At 38.8% G+C, this 27,082-nt stretch overlaps 1 protein-coding gene across 1 annotated transcript in view; it reads left to right on the top strand.

Annotated features, from left to right (window-relative positions):
- Window positions 1-24,950, top strand: part of gpr158a (G protein-coupled receptor 158a) — a 152,048-nt gene extending 127,098 nt beyond the window's left edge. Inside the window, 7 exon segments of the mRNA XM_046847487.1 lie at window positions 6,522-6,650; window positions 6,652-6,758; window positions 7,066-7,204; window positions 17,185-17,290; window positions 20,672-20,818; window positions 20,948-21,031; window positions 21,455-24,950. Of these exon segments, the coding sequence (XP_046703443.1) occupies window positions 6,522-6,650; window positions 6,652-6,758; window positions 7,066-7,204; window positions 17,185-17,290; window positions 20,672-20,818; window positions 20,948-21,031; window positions 21,455-23,341 (2,599 nt within the window). The 3' untranslated portion in view covers window positions 23,342-24,950.
- Window positions 24,951-27,082: the final 2,132 nt, after the last annotated feature.

The raw sequence follows: 27,082 nt of genomic DNA, 5'->3' as shown, positions 1-27,082 counted from the left end.
TGTGTTTTATAATCTATAAAGTTCTCTAAAGCTTGTCTGTGTTAATATCCACTGTTGAAAGTGCTATGCATATAAAACTAAATTGTTATGTGGTTTACTCACTTTGATTATGAATTAATACTGCACACAAACAGAATAAAAAAATAGTGTGTGTATATTATAAACTGCTTACTCTCAACTCCACATACGACTCTAAATGAGTGTTTTATTAAAACAAATGAGCAAAGACACTCAGCGTGTCATGATAATCTTTTTTTTTAATTGTCAACCAATACAAAAAAAAAAACCAAACACTAAAGAATCTGACAAGAAAACAGAACCTTAGTATAAAGACATGCAACGAGGTGAGATGGAGGGTGCAAGGGATGGAAACAGCAATCATGGAAGGACAAATGTGAGACATAGAGTGAGGTGAGAGATCATTTAAATGTGCTAATTAGGCCCAAAAAATAAATCAGGTGCAGAAAATCTTGTGACATTCTGAGTGCTGGGAAGAGTTGGGCCGATGGATGATGTACTTAAGGTGATAATGGTTGTATAATTTTTATACCACAATTACAGTTATGTAGTGGCTGAAGTGCCTAATTAAAGGGATCAGATTGAAATAAAATAATGAAGGAATTACAAATAAAGCCTCATTCTCTTACAAGTAATATACAAATATAACAATGCATATAAATAACAAAGCCTGATCAACTCACACTCTTGAATAAAAAGGCAAATTTATTTATATTTTCTGCATTTAATTTCAATTTACATTTTTTTTGCAGCTTGAGAAAAAACTAAAAGAATTAAGATAAAATACAAATGGAGCATTGTTTCAAGATATTTTCCACATCATATATATCGCATGGTGTGCCAAATCAAAGGTCAACACGCTAAACGATACACTGTATCTACAAATGTTTTGGGAATTCCCAGGGACTTTCCAAGTTATGTGTGTTTTTTCCCCAAACCATTTCCACAAAGCACACATTTTGTATAGGATGTCTTTGGATATAGAGAATGAAATCTCCCCTTTACTTTAACTAGGAAATCCAAACACTGTTCCAGCATGACAATGCCCCTGTGCACAAAGCCAGCTCCATGAAGATGTGCTTTACATGGGTTGGAGTGGTAGATCCTCTGATATAGAGCTCCAACCCTACTGGGATGCTGACTTCACCCCAGGCCTCACCACGTCATCTACATCAGTGTCTGACTTCACTAACACTCTTGCATCAGAATAAGCACAAATCCCACAAGCACACTCCAAAATCTAGTAAAACATCATCTCAGAAGAGTAGAGGTTACTCTAACAGTACATTGGGACTAAATGTGGAATGGGATGTAAAAAAAAGCACATAGGAATCTTATGCTCAGGTGTCCACAAACCTTTGTCCATATAGTGTTTAAGCTATGTCTGCACCATGGCTCGTTCTTGTTGATTCCGTCTCTACAACATCCGAAGGATTTGACCATTTTGTCCACACAGGCTGCTCAGGTGCTTGTTCAGTCTCTTGTCATTTTAAAACTGGACTACTGCAACTCTCTGCTGGCAGGTCTTCCCCTGAACGCTATTCGTCCACTGCAAATGATCCAAAACGCAGCTGCACAACTTGTGTTCAATCTGCCCAAGTTTTCCCACCACCCCTGCTGCGCCCCTTCACTAGTAGCTGCACGTATCAGATTCAAAACACTGATGCTTGTCTACAAGGCCAAAAATGGACCAGCACCATCTTACCTCAGTGACCTCATCACATCTCGCACTGCACCACGCTGTCTGAGATCCTCCAGCACTGCTCGACTGGTTCCACCTTCTCTCAGAATGAGAGGTAAGTACACTTCAAGGCTCTTCTCTGTTCTGGCACCGAGGTGGTGGAATAAACCTCCCATAGATGTCCGAACACTGGAGTCCCTGGCTATTTTTATGCGACAGGTGGAGACCTTCATCTTCCTAAAACACTTAAACTAACACTTTCCAAGTTTGCTTTGTTAAAAACACTCTCAACAGAGTTGTAGTCTGATTTATCTTAAGTTGTAATCTGGTGCACCAGTGTAGATTTATTCATTGCTAGAGACTCAAAGCACTTTTGTACGTCGCTCTGGATACGGGCGTCTGCTAAATGCCGCAAATGTAAATGTCACATGATCCCTACACCTAAATCATAATTAGCACATGTAAAGACTTGTCTCACATCGCACTCTATAGTTTGTATTCAGTGGGTGGTCATCATCACTTGTTGCCAACAATTATTTTGGCTATATTTATTATTGTTATTTTGGTTTTTATTTTGTTTGTCTGCTGTTTTTTCTGTTTTTCGATCTGCACTGTAATAAACCATTTACACTTTACCCTTTATTATATAACAATTGGTAATAATGATCCAGTATACATAAAAGTAACCATGCGTTGTTGTTTTTTTTTCTCTGCCTGTCTCTTATATAAGACAGAAAACAAACACATCTCCGTCATCTCGTCTTGTTAGTTTGCCTGTTTTGACTCCACTTGTCCTGATCATTTAATTACCCTGTGTTTAGTATCACGACTGTATCATAAAAATTAATTATAACCAGGCCTGGGCTTTGAAATGACGCCACATGAGGTGTAGGATTTTGATCCCTGTTTGTAGGAGATGAGGCGGCAGATACGCGCCTACACACACCTACACACACGCTCACATGTTCGCGTGCACGAACTCACGCTTTCACACCCCCTCGAGCAACGGGTGACTCACAAGCATTTCACAGCGAAGCATGTTAGTAAATGTCAGAAGTCTGCCATGGGCTCTGCCATTTCAGAGCGATCTGTCACAGGATGATAGCTGGGGAGGAGAAACAAATGTCATCAGACAGATTGGCTGGAGAAGGACGCGCCAAAGAACCATCAAAGACCAAAAACCAGTGTGATATGAATCAACAGTATTGGTGAAGATATGCAGTAGGATCAGAAATGAGGAGGAGCAAGAATACACTTAATTTTGCAATATTCATATACATCATTTGTGTATCTTGTATCTTGTACAATTCTCTCATACTGACCACTGAATGTTCAACATGGACCTCATGGTAAAGATTTTCTGAGGATTTAGGAATTAGAATTGTTGATCTCCACAAAGATGCCGAGGCTGTAAGAATATCAGTATCACCCTGAAACTGAGTTACACTACAGTGGCCAGAGTCATGCAGAGGTTTTTCAAGGCGGGTTCCACTCAGAACAGACCTTGCAAGGGTCCATCAAAGAATTTGAGTTCTCATGTTATGCGTCAGGTGCAGAAGCTGCTTCAAAAAACACACCCATGAGTGCTGCAGCATTGGTTTAGACGTTGCAGAAGTGAAAGGTCCGCTGGTCAGTGCTCAAACCGTACGCCGCACACTGCAGCAAGTCGGTTTGAATGGCTCAGAAGGGGACCTTATTTGTAAGTTTTGTAACATCATAACATCTCCAAGTATGTCTCCAGACCTAAACCCCTTTCGAGCACCTATTGAGAAGCACCATGTATCGACTTTATTTATTATTTAATAATGGCATTTAAAATATGCTCTTATACAGAACGACTTAGTACCTATAGGGTTAATGGTCTTGCTCAGGGGCCTTGGAGTGGCAGCTTGGTGTGGCTGGGATTTGAATTCATAACCTTCGGATCCACTGCATAATATCTTAACCACTATATTCCTACACCATGATTTTGTAGTAGAAGAGTCAGTGTGCTAAACTGGCTTGCCTGTAGCCTAGACCTTTCACCATTTAAAAATATGACAAAGAAGACCCAGGACTGTTTAGCAAAGTCATACTGACATAATATAAGGAGGATGTGAGTTCATGGTGTTGAACACATCGGTAGTTTGTGGTAAGGTTCCTCAGTGTCTAAATGAATTGCTGTTTATAATCTGTAACCATAGTAACATACAGTTACAGTTACCTATTGTGAACATTTCATAATGACCCCTAGTGAACTCCATGGAGGATATTTGCTTGTGGTGTAACCAAATTGGTGAATGTGGTGATTTTAATAAACTAGCAAAAGATCTCTCTATTAAACATTAATTCATGTTTTTTACTCATAGACCAACTTCTTTACACCACCAGAACCGACGAGTTGATGACGATCAGCCCTGCTATCCCTTTACTCGCAGTTAAAGTTTATATTATCGCCTAATTCCATTCGAACGTCAGCAGAGTTGTAAAAAGTAATCGGTGCTGCGTGTTCTTCGTTTAGTTCGTTAGAAACGGAGTGTACTTTAGAAAAGATTCATGGCCTTGTTAGAGCACGTCAAGGACGGATCTTCTGCAACCGTGGGGCAGACAAAAACAACTTAGGTTAAAATGGGCACAATTTATTACATTTTATCGAATGGTTGAGACAGAGGAGGCAAAAGACGAATGTATAGAGACTCGTCCAGCGGGTCATAAAGTCTGAGGCCTGAAGTCAGATCTGGAGAATGAGAAAAGCCCTTGAGCAAAGAGAGATGAAAAATGAAAGACAGATAGATAGCAAAATTAGAGAGGGGGAGGGGGGATGATAGAAAACAGATGGGAAAAAGAGAGCGGGAGAGACAAAGTGCAGAAGTTTGGGAATAATGACTGAGAGATAATGAGGTCTTTGGCCTCTGTATGTAAAGATGAGATGAACATACGGCTGTAAGAAAGAATGCGTCAGGTGGAAGTGGCACATGAGGCTAATGGGATTCATAATTAAGCTAGCCAAGACGAACAGCTACTAATCATGACAAAAGCACGGTGGCTGGGCCAAGATGAGAGTTAACACATCTCCAAGATCGTTTTCTGATAGCCTGATTAAACCGGTGCGGAGGGTAATTTATCAACGGGCTGAGAGAGAATGAGAGAGCGAGAATTAATGGGAACCCCCTGACAAGACAAAACAAGGCGTATCTCAAGGGTGTATTTTACTCTCTGTACAGTTTTTTCAATCAGTTTCTGCATTGATAAGACACAAATGTGTTCATCTCTATATGCCTTGATGAAGTTGTTTCATGTAGCATGTAAATTATGGCGCAATCCATCTCAACCTCAACAACCTAAAAAATGATGGGATTTCTATGTAGGATGTACAACACTGGTGTAAAATATGAATAAAAACAGAATGCAATGATTTGCAAAGCTCATAAACCCATATCTTATTCACAATTGAACATAGAAAACATATCAATAAACTAATACACCTTCTTCTCTAATACTCATGGTCTCCTCTATAGTCTAAAGCAGTGGTTGCCAACCTTTTTTGTGCCACGGACCGGTTTAATGTCGGACAATAAGCCTTTAAGGTGTGGTGGAAAAATACAACAAAATAAAATAATACGACCATAAAAACTGGTATTTCCTAGATATAATAATAAACGTGAATCCACTGTGTTGTTGTTTGTTCATTTTGCTCGCTTGGGTGTTTGAATTTAGCTGTAATGTATTATGTGTTAGCGGCTGGAGCAGCCCCTTTAAGAAGGTAGCGGATGTTGGTAAGACATGTGGCCGAGGCATCATGACATGCATCAAGAGTGAGTCATAGACAGATGTGACGGAGAGAATCTGGTAGTTTTCCAAAATAAAACATCATTCAGAATCAGATAATAAATAAAATAGAAATAATGTATGTATTCTTTCTGTGCAGCCCGGTACCAATTGACCCACGGACCAGTGCCGTCCGCTGCCCGGGGGTTGGGGGTCTGAAGGATGCCATGTCCACGGTTTTCATAAAGAAAAATAAATAAATTATTTTAAGAAATGTAAAATGTGATTAGACTGACCACAAAACAGTTTTCCACTTTGCATCAGTACATTTTAAATGAGCTTTGAGCCAGAGAGGCTCATGGATCATGTACACACATGCCTTCTTCTTTGAATGATAGAGATTTAACCTGCATTTGTGGATTTGTGGATGTGTTTACAGTCAACGATTTCTGGAGGTGTTTAAATACAGTGATTCTTTTCTAGTACAAATTTATGACTGTTTTAAATGCATTGCTGCCTGAGGACTCCGAAGTTCACGGCCATCCCATATTGATTTCTGCCTGTTCCTTGTGCACAGAGATTTCTCCAGATTCTTTGAAACTTCTGATGATATTATGTACTGTAAATGATCAGATGTTTAATTGTTTTGCAATATGATTGTTGTAGACATGGTTTTTCATAGATTGGTGAAGCTCTGCCCATCTTTACTTCTGAGAGACTCCACCTCTCCCAAGTATCTCAGTGACCTGTTGTTAATTAACCTCATTAGTTGCAAAATGTTTCTCCAACTGTCAATTTCAATAACACTCACTTTTTCCAACTTTTTAAAAATGTGTTGAAGCCATCAAATACATTTTTTTTACGTTTTTCCAAAAAGAATTTTTGTTCTCAGTTTAAATATTTGGTGTTTACTACATTCCATTGTGATAAAATATGGATTTATGAGATGCGCAAACTAGTGCATTCTGTTTTTATTTACATTTTACACAATGTACATCAAATCACTATATGTGACATCAATCATCTCATCAATAACACGCTTGTGGTATCTTCTCTTCTCATTTTTTTCCCTAAGGGTTCTAAAGGTGTTCCTGTCTCGCACAGCTCAGCGGATCCCGTACATGACCAGCTGGAAGGTTTTGTGCCTCCTGTGCATCGTTCTTCTGATTGTTCTTTGGTTCCTTGTGGCATGGACTTTGGCTGTGCCAGAACCCAGACTGGCACTTGGCACTGATCACCATGGGCTTCACCCCTGAGGGTTTGCAGTTCAGTATGTGCCTTCTGGACCGCTGGGATTACATGATGGCAGTGGGTAAGAAAGCACCATCACTCTGATAGCTAGCACAGTGTGGACTGCTTACAGTACATTTTACTGCTCAGAGGCAAAGGAGTCATTTGGTATAGATTTAATATTAAATAGACTTTCTGGTGGACGGGACACGTGTCTGCGGAGGGATTCCCTATTTAAAAAATCCCTGAATGGTTTCATCCACAATCATCTGAAAAGCAGTGTCCAGGGTATACAAGCAATTTAGCCAGGCTTTGCCTTGTGCACTGATTCTCTCTCTCTCTCTTTCTCTCTCTCTCTCTCTTACACACACACACCTATATGCCCATAGCTGAGTTCCTGTTCCTCCTGTGGAGTGTGTATCTGTGCTATGCCGTAAGGACGGTGCCTTCAGCGTTCCATGAGCCGCGCTATATGACCATCGCAGTGCACAATGAGCTTATCATCTCCGCTATATTTCATGTGATCAGGTAAGAGCTTCAAAACATGCAGCATGAGTCATTACTAAACTAACACATATCTACAACATGGAGATACAATGTAAGAATTGCAAGAAAACAAACAACATGTGGCTTTAGTGAACTGTTTTTCAGAAGCAGTTGATCTCACATACAAAATTTCTCTAGAGTATAACTCACCAAACTTTACATTTTCATTTTTCCTTTCTTTAAAGTGACTACCAGTATTATTGTGGAGACTTTATTATGATGATACTGTGTTGAAACGCTTTGGGAACGCGCCCGAGTGTTCATGCTCTGAAATAATGTGTGTAATCAGTCAAAAATTAGACGGCGGAGTGACGTCACGACCAGGAAGTATAAAACACACATGTAGTGAAGCGAGCGCCAGCTTCTGTTTGTTCGCAAAGCGCTCTGTGTGTATGTGTTGAATTGTCTGTTAATTGTTTGTCACAAAAAAAGAAAAAAATCCTGGAAGCGGAGCACGCTAAGTCGGTTCCCGGGAGAGCCGGCTGCATGTCAATGCCATCGCTCCCCTCCCGAGCGGCACTCTCCGAGAGTGATCGTGCTCCTCGCGGTTCTTCCCCGCTCTCACTGAAGCCAACAAAATGTGGCATCAGTGATGCGCCTCTAGAGCCTGCTCTCGGAACGACAGTGGATCGGTATGGATTTTTGTAGATAGCCAATAATTCCAGTAATCGGTGTCTTAAGTTCTATTAATAACTAAGGGATTTTTTGTTTAAAAGGCAACCTTTGTTATCAAATACAGATATGATATAAGTAAAACAAATATTTAAATTTTTATTTTTACAACGTAGCAGGTGGTAGGAGGTGTTAGCTCAGTGGTTAAGGCATTGGACTTTGAATCAAAAGGTCACAAGCTTAATTCCCACCATCACCAAGCTGCCCTTAACCCCCCCTGCTCAGTTGTAAGTTGCCCTGGATAAGGGCGTCTTCCAAATGCCATAAATATTAATGTAAAACATGTCTCTGAAATTGTTCAGAGGGCCGTTCCAAATATTTTATTATAAAAAAAGATTTATGTATTCAAACCTGAGTCTTTATGTATAACCCTGAGTCTTAAGATCTCTTCAGCTCTTATATGATTCTCTTGAGTCAGATTCTTAGTTCTGACTTCTCCAGGGTCATAAATATCTAATTTTTTAAACAGGGACATGTTTATCACCGTGTAGCATCACATCTTCTGTCCATATACAGCTGGGAACTAAGGAGACCAGTTGCTGAAGTTTTGGGAGAGGAATGTTCTTCCATAGGTGTCTGATATAGGATTCTAGCTGATTAACAGTTCTGGGTGTCCTTTGTTGTATTTTTCGTTTCATAATTCACCAAATGTTTTCAAATGGAGCTACATGAAGCAGAATAATAATTATGTCTCCCGAACCATTAAACATTAACATTTGAGCAAAAGTTCTTTTCTCTGGTTGTTCACCTGAGCTTTAATCCAAAATGTAAAAAGATTTGAACATATATAAATAATAGCGAATATCTTAAATAAAAATGTTCAGACAGAATCCATAACCTGAAAGTGATTTTACAGATGAATGTTTTCCTAACTACAGAAAAAAAAGTTAACATTCAAGAAGGCCTGTCCTACAGTGTGGAAGTTTAGCGAGTGTGCTATCAGTCACACCCAGATGGAGATATTACAGGTTACAGCTGACATCAACCAAAACACTCCCAGTTGGTGCCACGATAATTGGAGCTCTCTGCCTCCAAGTGACTGCTGTGTAATTAGGCACGTCAGGATGATCCATGCTTTGATACTGCTTCTATAGTTTCAGTCACAGAGGGTGTGTGCATTTTTTATTAGGAAGTTACTGTAATTAGAAACCAAGTGTCTCTCTTAGGTTTCATTCTTCTTTGTTTTGTAAGCTGCGAGAGAACATATTGTTGATGCATATAAAGTATATATTGCACCGATCAGCCATAACATTAAAACCGCCAGCAGCCAACAAAACAGCTCAGATTTGTCAAGGCCTGGGCTTCACAAGACCCCTCAGGCTGTACTGTGGTATCTGGCACTAGGAACTTAACACGTGGTTCAGTTTAGAAGACTTTGGGTCACCGTAACACGGTGGTTCTCTGTAATATGCTTGACTATCTTTTACATTTTCTTTGCAGACGTTTATAAATGTAATATATCGGTGGGACCTAAGTGGCTCTCCATTTATGGTATGGCCTGTAAGGAAACTGTAGGGACTTTAGAGCATGTTCTCACTTTCAGGAAAGTAACATGAATATTTACCTCAGATCAGTAATGGTGGTCTAGTGGTTAGGATGCAGCGCTCTCAGCGCTGCAGCCCGGGTTCGATCCCCGGTCAGGGAACCGACCCCAGCCATTAGGGTTGCACAAGCCAGTGCACTCTTAGTGCCGGTCCAAAGCCCAGATAAATGGGGAGGGTTGCGTTAGGAAGGGCATCCAGCGTAAAAACACGTGCCAAATCAAACATGCGGATCATGAGTACGGATGATCCGCTGTGGCGCCCCCTAATGGGAGAAGCCGAAAGGAAGTAGGATCAGCACTTGGAAGCTTAACTTTCAGTCCTCTTGTGCTTTCTCTGATATATCCATAATGTAATACTTAAAGCAAAGCACAATTTAAAAAATGCCCAGGGCATAGATTTTGCTGTGTGTGTCCCTTGTTCATTAAATGTAATTAATGAACCAGAGTTGCTCCACTTCTAGGCATTCTGGGTATTATAGAAGGATTCTGCTCATTGCTAAAATTAGAAAGGGAGCAAACTCTATAATATAAACACTATAACAAGTTCCTTTAGAAAACAAGACTCCTTCATTCTGATTGGTCAGGTTTCAAACTATTTTTTTTTCATTTCCAGAGATAAAAAATCAGCCCGTTTACCAGGACATGTACGACAGAAGCATATAATTCTACATAATTTATATAATAACTGATTTAAAAAAACCTTTGTGTCTGTCAATATGATGAAGGAGATATTCATTTAACATGAATCACTACAGGTCCATGGAACCGCACTTATTTTTAAGAATAGCTACTGCAACAATTTAAAAACTCCAACATTTATGCTCATACAGAAAAGGTAAAATAATCATTCTAAACTACAATTGATCATCTTGTATTTTTTAGTTATTTACATTAGAAATGTTGTGATTTTGCATGTCATAACCTCCCTAGGATCCGAAAAGCATCAGACCTTATATCTGCTGGAACTTTCATTTGGGAAATTATTATTATGATTCTCCTTAGTATTATTATTTATTTATTTATTTATTTATTTATTTATTTATTTATTTATTTATTTATTTATTTTATACTTCAAGAGAAAATGAGAATTGATGTGCGTAAGATAAAAGATAAGATGATATAAGATATAAATCATATAAAGTCTTGTGCCAGTTGCTGAAGACAAATTCACATCAGTGGCAATAAAGACAAATGGATGATTTATGGGAAATAAAAAGAAGTGCTATTGAAATATACAAGTAAAAAAACTATATTCTATATGAAATAAATAAATTGGACAATCTTTAAATGTCTCAGTAATTTACACTATATGGACAAAGGTTTGTGGACAACTGAGCAAAAGATATTTTTTGAACATTATAACATTATAATAACCTCCACTATTCTACAAACATATGCTACTAGATTTTGGAGTGTGGTTCTGGAATTTCTTTGCTCTTTCATGGAACAAATGTAGTAGTAAAGTCAGGTACTGATGTAGGTTAGATGAGGAAGCTTGAGGTGCAGTCAGAGTTCACATTCATCCCAAAGATGTTCAATAGGGTTGAGGTCAGGGCTCTATAGCAGAAGATTTTCCACTCCAACCCATCTTCATGGAGCTGGCTTCATGCACAGGAGCATTGTCATGCTGGAACAGGTTTGAGAGGCCTAATAATTCCAGTGAAAGGAACAATTTATGGTACTGGAGCCCGAGAAATCCTATACAAAATGTGTGCCTCCAACTTTGTGGTAAACGTTCAGGGAAGAAGCACATATAACTGGAAAAATCAGGTGATTCAATCATTTAGTCCATATAGTGTACTGTATGTAAATGTAATCTATTAAAAGAAACTATAACTAGATTTTTTTTATGTATACTATTGGAAATGTAGTTTTCTAAAAGCAATAAATCATTTTTGGACATTCTTTTTCAGATAAATAATCAACTCCATGTTAGTAAATGTAACTTATATGGCATTACATCACCTTGTCATGTTTTATTTATTAAATAATTCCTTAACGCTTCATTATATAAAGCAGGATCTCGAAAAAATCACTGTCACTATGATTATTATTAGGGGAAGTACTAAGCAAGAAAAAAATTTACCATATCTGGCTTGTGTTGTCTAAATCCCAGGTATTAGCATAATAAACATGGCTCCAGAGCTTGAGAAGTAAAATATAGCACTCTGAAATATACAGGAGCTTAATCTAAACATGCTATATGCCACTTGTGACTTGCTAACTATCTGCAGCTTTGGTGCCTACAACATTGTTTTTCATCCATGACCTAGAGCACTACTATAATCCACCAGTCAAACTCACATCACATCTGCAGGCCTCTCCATCACACCTAGAGCAATAGGGGTTGCTTCTGTACACATAGCTTATATCTCTTCCTGCTTTAAAAGGTGGTTTAAAAACATTACAGACAGTGCTTCTATTAAATTTCAGTGTCACGTGGGATAGAAAAAATAGTCTTTTTATTCGACTAAGCTGCATAAAAAAAATCAAGGACAGCACAGTCTAGAACTTCTTGTTCCTTAGATCAATGTCCCATAGTTTGTTTCCAAGTTCCCTTGCTCCCTAATTTCTATCTCAGTGTCTTTAAATTCTCATTCCCTAGATTAACGTCCCATGGTTTTGTTGTTTCTTCCGCAATCAAAGTCATCCAAGCTTAGTTTGATTGCTCCTAGTTCCCTTACTGTCCATAGTTACCTTGCTTCCTTGTCCTCAATGTCCATTGTTCTCGAATTTCTTGTTACCTTGCTTGCTTCCTAATTTGTCCTCTATTTTGCAAGACCACTAGTGTACCAGTGTCCCCTAGTTGCCAGTAGTTTGCCATTGTTCTCTAGGTTCTATGATCAATAGTTTTTTAGGGTCCCCAAGTCTCCAAGGTGAGTAATTTTAAGGTATAATTTAGTTTCCAAGATCAGTAGTGTATCAATGTCCTCTAGTTTACCAGTGTCCTCTATTTTACATGATCTATAGTTTGCCATAATCTTTTATTTTCCAAGATCAGTAGTTTGCCAGTGTCCTCTAGTTTCCATGATCATTAGTTTACGACTGTCCTCTAGTTTCTGCAGTTTGCCTCTAGTTTTCAAGATCACTAGTGTTCCAGTGTCCCCTAGTTTCTAAAATCAGTAGTTTACCAGTGTCCCCTATGTTCAATGTTCAGTAATTTGACATTGTTATCTAGTTTCCAAGATCAGTAGTTTGCCAGTGTCCTCTAGTTTCCATGATCATTAGTTTACGACTGTCCCCAGGTTTCTAATATCAGTAGTTTGTCAGTGTCCCCAAGTCTTAAAAATAAGTAGTTTCGAAAGATTAGTAGTTTCGCCAAGTCGCCAAGATGAGTAATTTAAAATTATCACCTAGTTTCTAAGATAGGTAGTGTACCAGTACCCCATATTTTCAATGATCAGTAGTTTGCCATTGTCTCTTGTTTCCCAGATCAGTAGTTTGACATTGTCCACTTGTTTATAAGATTAGCAGTTTGTATGTGTCCAAAAGACTTCAGGATAAGTAGTTTCAAATGTCCCTTTTGATCTCAAGATCAGTAGTGTAGCAGTGTCCCCTAGTTTTTATAGATAAGATAAGTAGTTTACCTTTTTCTTGTACAGTAGTTTCCAAGATTAGTAGTTTGTCAGTGTCTAAGATGAGTAGTTTATGAGTGTCACCTAATTCAGTGGTTTCCAGTGTCCTCTAGTTTCCAAGATCAGTAGATTTCTAATATTCCTGATGTGTCCTAATTTAGTAGTTTCCAATGTACCATAGTTTCATTGTCTCTTACTGTTTAATGTCTCCAAATTCTTGTTCCCTAGTTAATGTCCTGTTAGTTGCTAGTTTCCTGGCTTGTTAGTTATTTTATTTCTAGTGTCCTGTAGTTTCCATTATTCATTAGAGTTCCCTTTCCAATTTAAAAATATCTCAGTATCCTCTGGTTTGCATGCCTGTTCACCATTCAGTATATCATTTTCTTTTTTTAAGATAATGTCAGTTAGATTGTTTGTTGTTTGTCCTGTTTGTTTGTTGTCCGTCCGGTCGTTCCCATTTTCACGTCACCTAGTTTCAGTTAAGGCATGTACTGAAGGATTTGATCAGCATTAAAAAGATTTTTAAGTATATTAGTAAGGACTACCACAGGTCTACACAACATCTGCTCCATGGCATCTAATAGAGAAGAATCTAGAACTGCACTGGGGCAAAAACATTTATGTATTGTTTATATGATCTAATAATATTTCTATATTATTTATGCTAATACATTTGTATTTTATACAGTATCTCCATAATAATTTCCAATGTAGCTCTAGCATAACACAGTATATCAATCTATAATCTCCCAAAGGTGGTCAGATCAAGATCTGGAATGTCTGAAGGCCAGATCATATAATTCAAAACGTTTTCCATCCTTATCAAACAATTCAGGTGTTTCATTCTATTGACCAACTTTAACAAAAAGAACAAGTGGATCCAACGCATGGTAGCCAAATAAATAGATAAACGCTTTCTTTATAACAGTGCTACCATTTTTTCCTTAAATTTTTCACCAGTGTGAAGTTAAAAAGACTTTATTCTGATGGATTGGTCACCAAAAAGTTCTGACTCAGTCGCTTGTGTGATTGAGGGCTATAGTTAAAGACCCTGTCTAACAGTAAGAGAGCAGTCTGAATGCTGATGAAAAGGCTGCTCTGAATATCACCAAATAAACACCACCAAAGCATGTGAATGAGAACGGGGCTCGTGTTCGTGCTAGAAAAAAAGCCCTGTAAACTGATAAACCTGCAGACTGCAATATTATGCGTGACTTCAATGGAAGCTGGTGTCCTGTTGAATTCTTCACTGATTGGTTAGAAGTTGTTTTTGATATTGACTTGACTTGACTTGATATCACCTGGTCGGACAATAGTGTGCCTGCAAATCATAGGTTTAAATTAATGCACTTGTTTTATAAATATTATAGGAAAATAATCCAGTTCAGCACAAATGCAGTAACTCAGTTTAGTGTGAGGTCACATTACACATGCAAATGATAGCTTTTTTTTATTCCTTTAATATGTCAAACTTGGTGTTATATTGTTTAATTAAGATACAACTGTGACTTTTAATGTGTAATTATATGCACTAAATGAGTTTTACAGTGATGTGCACTACATTTGCCTTTCCAGGTGGCATTACAGGTACAAAAGACAAATGACAAGCTGTGGTTCTTGTGGGTACCCATTTTAGATGTTAAATTATGGCAGTGTGTAAAGTGAAAAAGCTTAATAGTTACAATATGCAGCCAAAGGTATGTGCACACACAGCCATCTCACATGTATGAGGTGGTATCAAAAAGTTTAGAGACTGACTCTGTTAACAAAAAAGTACTTATTTATCTTATTTATCTGTGTTTACACACCATCACCTTTAAAATAGTCCCCTAATAAAGCATTCTGCGATTCATCTGGATCTCCACAGTGGTTTCAAAATGGCGACTCTTGGGCTGGATCTTCACCTTCAGGAAAGGGGGCGTCAAAGGGGGCGACAAAAGGGGGACATTGTGATAAAGGGAGCCAAATCTAGCCAATAGGTTGGGTGTAGAACTTGCTGAACGTTTTTTCTCTTGTCATTTTCTAGTGATGTTCTTCCGCTCTTGAAGCATGTGTGCCAATCAAAACACCTCGAACGACTCATTGCAGCATAGTCATATGTCAAACGTATGTCATGTCATATTTCTGCTGCAAAAATTCACATTTACTCTTTGTTTCAAAGAACTAGTCCAAAAGTGTTCAACGGTGCCCCTGTGCACAAAGCGAACTCCATGAAGACAAGGTGTGTATTCGAGGAACTTAACTGTCTTATACCTTGGCCTCCTCCACTACAATGCACACTTTCAAGATGAATTGGCTTTACAGAATTTAACAACTAAAGTAAATGACGTGTGTTTATCCGTGATGATGACGCTTGGGGCGACTGTGGTGAAAAAAAAAAATTCCCTTAGATGTTATTAGGACGAAACCTTGAGAGGAACCAGACTCAAAAGGGGAACCCATCCTCATTTGGGTGACATCAAGAGTTTAATCATAATCTTTAAACAATACAGAACACTATAGAGTGAGAACTAACATGAGCACTGGAGTGTAAGATTATGAGTAATGTCCTTTCTACAGTCTTCTACAGTCATTTGACATTATGGAACCAGGAGCTACTGAGCAAATAAAAAAATAGATCAACATTTGAGATCATCACAGATCCAACACCAACTTCTCCATGCCAGAGCCTTTAAACACATTTAAAGAGGTCCAGTGTCCAAACTCCACATAAAGTGAAATCCAAATAGCGCTGGTATGTCTCTAGATGGTTCGGGATGTTTGCGGCATCTACTTCTTTAAAGGTCAACAATCTTCATGAGGTGGGACATGACTGGAGCTGGAGCAACCTCAGGATGCCTCGGGATGGGGAGAGAAAGAGAAGCAGTGGAGAGAAATTAGCGTAGCTGCTGTTCATGATATTAACAGCAGAAGTTGATAATGTGCATGTGATCAGAGCTGATGTCTGAGCCACGAACACTGTCAGGAAGACTATTCCAAAGTTTAGGGGTTAAATGTGAGAAAGCTTTACCACCTACCACCTACTGGACTTTGCTATTCTAGAAACTAGTAGAAGACCAGCGTTTTAAGATCTCAAGGAGCATGACGGATTGTAGCGTGTTGGAAGACTGGATAGATACATGGGAGCTAAAGCATTTAAGGCTTTGTAGGTAAGTAGCAATAGTTTGTAGTCGATTCGAAAATTAACAGGTAGCCAGTGTAGGGACGATAAGATTGGGGTTATATGGTGATATTTTCTGGACCATGTGAGAACTCTGGCTGCTGCATTCTGGACTCACTGTAGCTTGTTTAATAATAATGCAGGACACCCACCTAGTAATGCATTACAATAGTCCAGTCCGGAGGTCATGAACGCATGGACGAGCTTCTCTGCATCAGATATAGACAACATGTTTCTTAGCTTAGCAATATTTCCAAGGTGAAAGAAGGCTGTTTTTGTAACATGGTTGATATGATTTTTAAAAGACAAGTTGCTAAAATAACTCCCAGGTCTTTTACCGTCGAACTAGTAGTTACAGAACATTCTTCTAAATTCAGGTTGAAATGCTGGAGCTTCTGTGTACTGGTTTTAAGGCCGATTAGCAAAATCTCCATCTGATCAGAATTTAATAATAGAAAGTTATGCGTCATCCAATCTTTTAATTCTTTAACACACTCAGTTAACCGAGCCAATTGAGCTGTATCATCTGGTTTTGATGAGATATATATAGCTGGGTATCATCAGCATAACAGTGGAAGCTAATCTCATGCCTTCTAATAATATTTCCCAAGGGAAGCATGCATATTGTGAAAAGCAGGGGTCCTAGAACTGAACCTTGTGGTACAGTATGACTTATACCATTGTGCAGGTGTTTTTCTCTACACTTTTTTAATCGGATGGGGGTAACAGTGTGCTAGTGAGGATAGTGTTTTAAGCCATTTCACCATGATCATTTTGGTGTTTAGTCAGAAATTAAGATAAATCAGGCAGGTTATTTGCTAATCTGTCCTAAGTCGATAACGTGAAAGAGTGGAAAAGTAGAAGAGTGCAGCTGATTATAACAGCTAACCGGAACAAATTTGAATAGTGTTGCTCAATTAGAATTGCAAATAGTTTTGGAAAAATTATGTATATAATCAGCACATTGTGTGAACATATGTGTTTTTTGTATTCATTTGCTGTCCATTTGCAGATTTACTTTTGCATCTGAGCTGCACCCTGACTGGATGCTTATGCTGTTCTTCGTTCACACTCATTTGACAGTGACAGTTACCCTGGGACTATTGCTCCTTCCAAAGGTAAACCTTATCTTCAATTAATCCTTATTCATACAATTTCAGTTCAATTTATTTTTTGTTTGTATAGCGCTTTTAACAGCGAAACATTGTCTCAAAGCAGATTTACACAGATAAAGAAAGAAAAAGATTAAAGAATCAATAAGATTGTTTTTTATAAGTGTAAGTTTGTCCATAATGAACAAGCCGGTGGCGACAATGGCAAGGAAGTTTTTCCATAAGAAATTGATGGCATAAGAAAGAAACCTTGAGAGGAACCAGACTCAGGAGGGAACCCGTCCTCATCTGGGTGGCACCAAATGCCCATTTATTACAGATAAAACATGTTGAGGTGTGCAGTGATGGTGATCAGAAGCAAACTGTAGTCCTGAGTCAGTGTATCAGACTGTTGACATTAAAAACAGTCCAAATCTGTCAATAGCTTCACAGAGTGGCCTCCAATCGAAGAGAACACCATCTAGAGGCAGGCCAGGACGAAGCGGGCAGATCTGAGGAGAGGGAGAGGGGCAGGAACAGTGGTCACTGGTGCCCTAGGAGCATGTATAAAAGAGAGAGAGAGAGAGAGAGAGAGAGAGAGAGAGAGAGAGAGACTTACTATGGAAGCATAACTAAAAGGTAGAGCCAGAAGGTAACACAGACATGAGGGATCTCTGAGATAAGAGTGAGAGTGAGGGGGTGACAGCATACAAATATCCCAGTTCACAGAACACTCTATATCCATGATCCCTACAGATCTGCTCCTTTACTAAGAGAAACCTACAGATAAAAGACTTGCCTAAATAAATGTTTTTAGTTTAGACATAACCTAGCAAGTCCTGAACACCAATTAAAAGGTTGTTCCATTACTGTGGGGTTTAATCTGCCCCCTGCTGTAGTCATTATTATTTGAGGCACCTTTGTATATTAATAGCCTGCACCTTTTGATCTAAGTAGGCGTGGAAGATCATGTTGGTACAGAAGTTGTTTGATTGGGAGCAGTGTAGACTGATTAAAACAGGGGTAATGTGGTCATTTTCTAGATCTATTGAGGACTCTTGCTGCTGCATTCTGAACTAACTGAAGCTTATTTATGCACTTGTACACCCAGACAGTAAAGCGTTACAGTAATTTAATCTAGATATATCAAAAGCATGAACTAGTTTTTCTGCATTCTGTAACAATGGCATATTTCTTTCACCTTATTTTTAAGGTAAAAGAAGGCGATCCTGGTAATGTTATTCACATGAGACTCAAAGGAAAGACTAGGGTCAATAATCACAAGGTCTTTGACTGCTGTACACACTGAGACAGAAACACCATCCAGAGATGCTACGTAATCGGAAAGTTTGCTTCTAGCTGCATGTGGTCCTAGTAAAAGTGTTTCCGTCTTATCCGTATTATCTGAGTTGAGCAGAAGGAAGGTATCAAGCATCCATTGTCTAATGTCCTTTACACACTCCTTAACATTGTTAAGCTGATCTCTCACATCTGGCTTTGCTGAAACATACAGCTGTGTATCATCAGCATAGCAATGGAAGCGAATACCATGTTTATGTATAATTACACGCAGAGGCAGCATATATAAAGAGAAAAGCAGTGGGCCTAAGACAGATCCTTGAAGAACACCAAACTTTATCTCAGAGAGTATGGAGAACTCACCATTTACATCAACAAACTGATAGCGATCAGTCAAATAAGACCTGAGCCAGGAGGGGGGTGTTCCCTTTATTCCAAGTCTAGCTAAGAGGATAGTATGAACAATGGTGTCAAAAGCTAAGGTCGAGAAGAAAAAATAAAGAGACAAAATCCTGATCAGAGGCCAATAACAGGTCATTTACCACTTTAACTAGTGCCATCTCTGTGCTATGATGAGGCCGAAATCCTGACTAATACATTTAAAACATTTTATTCCTCAGTAGATGTGAGCAGAACTGATGTGCTACAACCTTTTCTAAAATTTTGGATATAAAGGGGAGATTTGATATTGGTCTGTAGTTGAACAGCTGACATGGGTTAAGGTCAGGTTTCATAATTAGGGGGTTGATATCTGCCAGTTTGAAGGATTCTGGTACATAACCAGTGCTGATGAAAGAGTTCATTATTTTTATTAATTATTATATAAATTATAATGTTATTATATAACAGGTTCAATTACTTGTTTGAAAAAACTTGTAGGCAAGGGATCGAGAATGCAGGTTGATGATTTTGATGAAGAAATAAATTTAATTTAATAATTTTCTTAAATAGGAGTAAAACTTTGTAATTGATTGTCTGTTATAATTACACTGCTGTCTACGGGGTTATTTGTAAAATTATTTGGATTTATATTAATTGTCTCGATTCTTTGCCTGATGTTTTCAACTTTATTATTGAAAAAGTTCATCAAATCATTACTACCTATTGATGGTGTGCATGTGAGTGCAATGCTTTTATTTCCTGTTAATTTCGCTACTGTATTTAGGAAATCTAGGATTATGCTTGTTATTATTTTATGAGGGTGGAGAAATATGCTGATCAGCAGCACTAAGAGCTTTTCTGTAACTCAGGCGATTCTCCTTCCATGCTTTTTAAAATGCTGTTAATTTGGATTGACGCCATTTACGCTTTAGACTCTCAGTGGCCCAGTCGAGCTCCGCTGTGTCAGACGGAGATCTAATAAATGTCGATAACTCCGGAAGATTATTGATGAAACTCGCTTCTGTAGTTGAAGTGAATATACGTACGCTTAACACGGTAACGTGGTAAAGTACTAATGCAGTGACTGAGGCAGATTTTAAAAGAGATAAGGTAATGATCTGAAACAGTTTCAGACTGTTGAATTATGACTATATTTTTTATATCAAATCCAAATGTTAATATTAAATCAAGAGTGTGTCACCACTATGAGTGGGTCCTATAACGTTCTGATTAATTCCCACTAAATCTCAAATGAACACAACTGCTGTTCTAAGGAGGCTTTCTGAATATCAAAATAAATATTAAAGTCAACAACAATGAATGCTTTTTCTAAAGAAGTAGCTATATTTTTGATGAAATCTGCAAATTCTACGAGAAAATCAGAGTATGGCCCTGGGGAGTCTGGCTGACTAGATTTGCTTTTGGACACTCAATATTTTATTATGGTGTTCGAAAGTGTTACATCTTTGTTTAATTTTTTGTTTGACACTTAAATTATTATAGATAGCTGCGACACCTCCTCCTCTGCCATTTAGATGGGGCTGGTATACAGTATGTAACTATACCCAGGAAGACTAGCTTCATATAATGATAGATATTTGTTCCGTTTAATCCACTTATAGGGGGAGGTGGTAGTTCAAACATAAAGGTTCAGGGTCACTGATCAGAAGGTCAGATTTTTTAAAATCGTATCACCTAATGGATATACATCTCATGTCCCTCCTACAGTTCCTGTTTGGGGGAACACAACTGAGAGACGACATAACGGCCGAGGCTTACGAGGACGAGTTGGACATGGGACGATCAGGCTCCTACCTTAATAGCAGCATCACATCTGCATGGAGTGAGCACAGTCTAGACCCAGAGGACATTCGGGTTAGTATACACTTTGTCCTTTTTGCACTGTCTCTCTGCTTTTCCATATACCTGTAAATACACATGTTCATAATCTCCTTGTCTTTATCACTGATAAAATAACTGAGCCATGGCAGTTTTTTATTGCAGACACCAGACGAAATGGGCCAGCTCAGTTCTATTAATGGCTGTGGCGTAAGGTCTTGCGACAGTCTTTGGGAAAAATATACCAATGTGAGCAGAGGTTTTTGTTTCTTTGTTAAGGCTGAAGAAGTCTCTCACTACATATTCAGTCCCAAGGATAATTTGTTCAGGGTTATAAAAATGGGTTTCTGCTTAGGTGGATAGTCTGTAATGGGTTTAAACTAAATGCAAAAAACCCCAAAAAACTGAGACTGTTTCAGACCTAACAATAGAACACAGAAAATGTTTATAACCAATACTGTCCCAGACTGTCCTGTACTTAGTCACTGTCAAATAGCATGTTCTGATGTTCAGGTATCTTTGTGGCACCGTCTGTAGTTGCATACAATAACTCATACTGCATGATTTCTGTGCAATAGAAAGTCTGCTTATCTGTGTATTTTTACCTTATATTGATCACAAACACTGCTGAAACGTTTCTCTATATGTTTTCTATATTGTTTTTTTTTACAGGACGAGCTCAAAAAGCTATATTCCCAGTTGGAGATCTACAAACGGAAAAAGATGCTGGCTAACAACCCTCACCTGCAAAAGAAACGCAGCTCCAAAAAAGGCCTGGGACGCTCCCTCATGAGACGCATCACTGAGATCCCAGAAACTATGGGTCGCCAACATAGCAGAGACGACAAGGAGCTGGGGGAACATGGTAGCAACCGTAACAGCATCTGTATGCTGAGGAAGAATACTTTTGAACCGTCACATTCAGCAAAGCCAGCCAAGGAGGAGTCCCTAAAGAACAAGGTTTTCTCCTTGAAGAAATCCCACAGTAGTTATGATCACGTCCGAGACCAAAGTGAGGACTCTAGCAGCTCGGCGACCGATAAGATGGAAGTAACTTCCACAGAGGGATCACTTCTTGAAACACTTATGGGGAAGAAGCTGGTAAAGAAAAAATCATCGGAGAAGATTGACGTTGCCAGCGAGTCAACCGAGTCGGTTCCTTTGGTGTGTAAATCAGCCAGTGCTCACAATCTGACGGCAGACAAAAAGCCTCTTCATCCGAGGACGTCTATGTTGCAAAAGTCATTAAGCGTCATTGCCAGCGCAAAGGAGAGGACCCTGGGTTTAACGGGAAAGACCCAGTCCATAGAGGACCCTAACAAAAGTGTTCAACAAAAGAACAAAGGAGCTAAAAGCCCTGTTGAGAATGAAGATGGCTACATGAAGATGATCATCAGTCAGTCTGTAGAATACAAGCAGACATCTGGCAAAGCTGGAATAATGAAACATCAGGTTAGTGAAAGCCAAATGACCATCTGTTCTGAGTCAGTAAAAGGCAAAGATGGTTTCAATATTTCTGAGGTGTGTCCTTGGGAATTAGAGGATTTGCCCACTCCCTCAGAGAACAGGGTACAAAAGCATGTGTCCATTGCTGCCGAAGAGTCCACCACCATCCACTCCAACAGCACCAAGGCAGCTAAACAGCAGAAACAGAAAGGCACAGATCAGTCACCTTCGAGCCGAAGACACAACCAGAAGCCTATAGACAGAGCAGATATCTGTTCTTGGGAGGATGGGAGTAGAGAGAGCCAAGGTCAAACAGATGGACCCAAACCAAATTTCTCTAGTCAATCTCATATACAGACATCTACAGGCAGAACCAAATCTCAAAAAGCAGATGTATCTCCATGGGACTTTGACGAATTGCCAAAAAAATCTATAGACTCAACCTGTTCCATTGGTCAGGGCAGAAATAAACCTACATCTCTAGAGGTCAAAAACAAATTAAGCACAGTGATGGACATTAAAGGCAAGGGCACAATCCCAACTGAAGGAGCAGCAAAAGATGTCCTTTCTGAGCCCTTGAAATCTTCAGGAAGCTGTTCCAAGGCAGATGTATGTCCATGGGATTACGAATCAACAAGCCCCACCTTGGAAAAGATTCCCAGCCCCACTCAGGTTTCTAAAACGAAAGAGACCACTGCTACAAAGAAGGGTACACCCCCTATGAGAACATTCCAGAAAGATAAAGAGAAGATGAAGGGAACGGCAGATGAAAGAGCCAAAACAAAGTCAAAAGAAAAGTCTTCTTCAGGTAAACCAACAGAGAGACCTCTCAGCCAAGCCAGAGTGGCTGAGATTTGCCCTTGGGATGTAGGAAGTCAAGACACAGGTGTGATGGAAAAACAGAAAAGTCCAAACACGGCAATAGGAAAAACCAAGCAAGCTGCTATTTGTCCATGGGAGTTTGAAGATTCAACTACAGAAGTGACCAGAAATTCTGGCTCCTCTATAGGGAAACAGAAAAGTCCAAATTCCAAAGGAGGTCCAGGCGGTGCCAAAATGGCAGACGTATGCCCATGGGACTTTGATGACCAATCTTCAACAAAAAAAGCATGACATTTGACCAATATGGACACCTAAAAACGTAGTTCTCATCGTACGTGCATTGTGTCATCTTATAAATCCCTGGAACTCTAGATCTCATTTCTGGTGACTTCTGGGAATAAAAAAAAAATAAGTCGCACAAGCTGCCTTTCTTTACAATATTTTTTTTTTCTTTGTGCTTTTTTTGGAAAAAAAAAAAAAAGAAGTTACTAAAACAAACAAACAAAAAACTTGCAACAAAATCATCAAGCATTCCAGATTCTTACAAAGTACTCTTTAATCACAAACAGTAGTATGAGAATTATGCAACTCTTTATGTGCAATGTAGAACAACCTGCCTTTCCTCATCACATATATCCTTGTTTATTAATCAGAATTTTTTTTCATAATTCCATAATAGCTGCATCTGTAGCATGTTTTTTTTTTTTTTTTTTACTACGTCAGTCATATGGGATTGTAGAATTCAATACACTTTCCTGCAAAACCGAAGCACTTGGAAATAATCTATGTATTTTAACAATACTCGGAAGGAGCATGCATGAATTGTCTTAGGATAAGCATGATCTTTGGTGTTTTATGTCGGGTTGGGTTTGTTGGGTTTGGAAGTGACATGTTAGAAAAGTAATTGCCAAAGACAGAAGTGACGTTTTCGAAAGGTATCGCGTGAGTAATACACAAGAGTACTCAAATGCATATCAAATGCAAATCTATTTACATTTCTGTTGTGAACCCAATTCACAGTTTCGTGGTTGCTTGTGGGGACAATTAGCCTGTAGCACTTTAGTAACTAGTATATTCTCAGACTAAATGAGGTGTGTGTATACAGACATACTGTCACTGCGTTCATGTTAATGGAATTATTTGTGTTTATTTATTGGGTCATTCTCATGCAATGGTACGTGGCTTTGGATTTTTTTTGTTTGTTTTAGTTTTTTATTTGGAATATTGCTTTAAGTCGAAACACCCTTTCAATGCTTCCAAATTTGCTGGTATGAACGTGCCTATCTGAAGAGTCTTGTATAAGTCCTTTGTCTTATTAAGGGAAAGCACAGCTCGTATCCCGTCCTGTCTTTATTTATCTGTATGCTGAGAGTCAAATATCAGTCAAACAAACAACACATCTCACGTGGGAATGGAAATGCAGTTGGTTTTGCTGGGAATTTATTGGCACCCATCTAGAAACAATCATATATATATATATATATATATATATATATATATATATATATATATATATATATTCTTCTTCTGCTTCTTCTTTCGGCTGCTCCCATTAGTGGTCGCCACAGTGAATCAGCCAAGACATCAGAGTCAGCACTACTCTGTCTTCTACATCTGCCTCTTTCAAACCAACTACCTGCATGTCTTCCCTCACCACATTCATAAACCTGCTAATTGTTTTTACCTCTTTTCCACCTTCCTGGCAGCTTCATCCTCAGCATTCTTCTACCGATATACCTCATGTCCCGCCTCTGCACATCAATCCATCTCAATCTCAACTTCCTCACCTTGTCTCCAAAACGTCCTACATGCGCTGTCCCTCTAATAAACTCATTTCTAATCTTGTCCATCCTCATCACTCTCAATGAAAACCTTAAAGTCTTCAGCTCTGCTACCTCCAGCTCCACCTGTCTTTTACTCAATACCACTGTTTTAAACCATACAACATGACAGGTATCACCACAGACTTATAAACTTTCCCTTTCACTCTCACAGATACTCTTCTATCACAAATCACTCCTGCTATCACTCTTCTCCACCCACTTCACCCTGCCTGCACTCTTTTCTTCACTTCTCTAACACTTTTTTGCACTGTTGACCCCAGGTACCTGCACTCCTCCACCTTCTCCACCTCTTCGCCATGCAACCGCGATCCGTCTTACTCTCCTACTGACTTATATTCCCCTTCTCTCCAGCACGTACCTCCACCTCTCCAGGCTCTTCTCCACCTGCTCCCTCCTCTCACCAAAAATCACAATATCATCCACAAACATCATAGTCCAGGGAGACTCCTGTCTGACCTCGTCTGTCAACTTGTCCATCACCACTGCAAACAGGAAAGGGCTCAGAGCCGATCCTTGATGCAGTCCAACCTCCATCTTAAACCAGTCTGTCATTTCTACTGCACACTTCACTGCTGTCATACTGTCCTTATACATGTCCTGCACCACCCTCACATACTTATCTGCCACACCTGACTTCCTCATACAATACCACAACTCCTCTCTCCACCCTGTCGTACGCTTTCTCTAAATCCACAAACACACAATGCACTTCTGTAGTATATAAATGTAAAGTATGTGGCAGCGGGCGCATGGATGAGTGTGAAATGTAAGATATTTTACATTTTGCTGTACCACTATCATCATCGTAAAATAGAAAAATTGTTAATCGAACCAAACTTGGGGACCAACTGTATATATATTTGTAATTAATTAAAGCGTCATCCTATGGTACACATTGATAGAAAGTATATATTTTACATACATGTCACAGGTACACATGGTTTTAGAAAAAAGGTGACATTTGACCTTAAAATCTTCTTGCTACTGTATATGCAAATTAAGTACAGTGTAAAAAGACAAAGTTTTGGGGTGGCGTCTGTTTATTGCGGGCGGTATTGGAACGTAAACACCGCAATAAATCTGGGATTACTGTGTGTGTGTGTATATATATATATATATATATATATATATATATATATATATATATATATCAATAGGTTTTTCTCATTTCTTGATGGGTGCCAATGATTCTGGAATTGACTAACAGTACAAATCTTTCATCTTTAAAAGGTTTCAGCCATTAAAAGTGGGGCTCAGTCATTCGTTTAATTCTTTAAAATGTTTTTAACAAGTTCACATTCCAGTTAATATACAATTATTTTAATGTGCCCTGCCATTCCAGCGGAGACGATGCTGTTCGTGTATCGTGAATGGGTCATTTCCTGTGACCTTTAAAGTGGATATAAAACCCTGTCCCTTTTACAGCTCGAACCGCGTTACGTGGGCATTTCATCAGCATCACTGGATCTGATAATGTTATATATTTGACATTAAGAGTTTTAGAGCAGGACGGCCAGTAATATTATAATATACTATAATATATATATTATATTATAAGGCTCAGAGCGCTACTTATAAACCATTCAGACGTCTCTGTGACGTGTCAATCGACAGGAAGGATGTTTATTGTTAGGGTTAAAAGAAAAAATGCTCAAGTTTGTACAATCTTAGAAAATTCTGTACGATGAGAGGTTCTTCATGTAGTGATGGAGTGTTCATGAATGCCACGTATGTATATTACCAGTCAAAGGTTTGGACACACCTTCTCCTTAAGTGTTTTTTCTTTATTTTCATTACTTTTACCATTGTACATTAATACTGACGACATCCAAACTGTCTTCAACTAGTCACCTGAAATGGTTCTCCAACAATCTTAAAGAGTTCCAGAGGTGTGAAGTGCTTGTTGCCTGCTTTTCCTTCACTCTCCAGTCTAACTCATCCCAAACCAATCTCAAATGGATTTACTCTCCATCTCTCTCCTTTTCGAACAAACAGCTCTTACATAACCTAGAGTTGTGTCTGGGGTCTTTGTCCTATTGTAAAACAAATGATGTTTCAACTAAGTGTAAACCAGATGGAATGGCATGTCATGGCAAAACGATGTAGTAGCAATGGGCCCTCAATATTGACAAAATCTTGACAGTCATCAGCAAAGCACCCTCACCTCACTCATTTTTGTTTGGAATAT

This window comes from Silurus meridionalis, chromosome 4 (assembly GCF_014805685.1).
Source record: "Silurus meridionalis isolate SWU-2019-XX chromosome 4, ASM1480568v1, whole genome shotgun sequence".
In the NCBI taxonomy this organism is placed as follows: domain Eukaryota; kingdom Metazoa; phylum Chordata; class Actinopteri; order Siluriformes; family Siluridae; genus Silurus; species Silurus meridionalis.
This window is presented reverse-complemented; position numbering and strand designations above follow the sequence as displayed.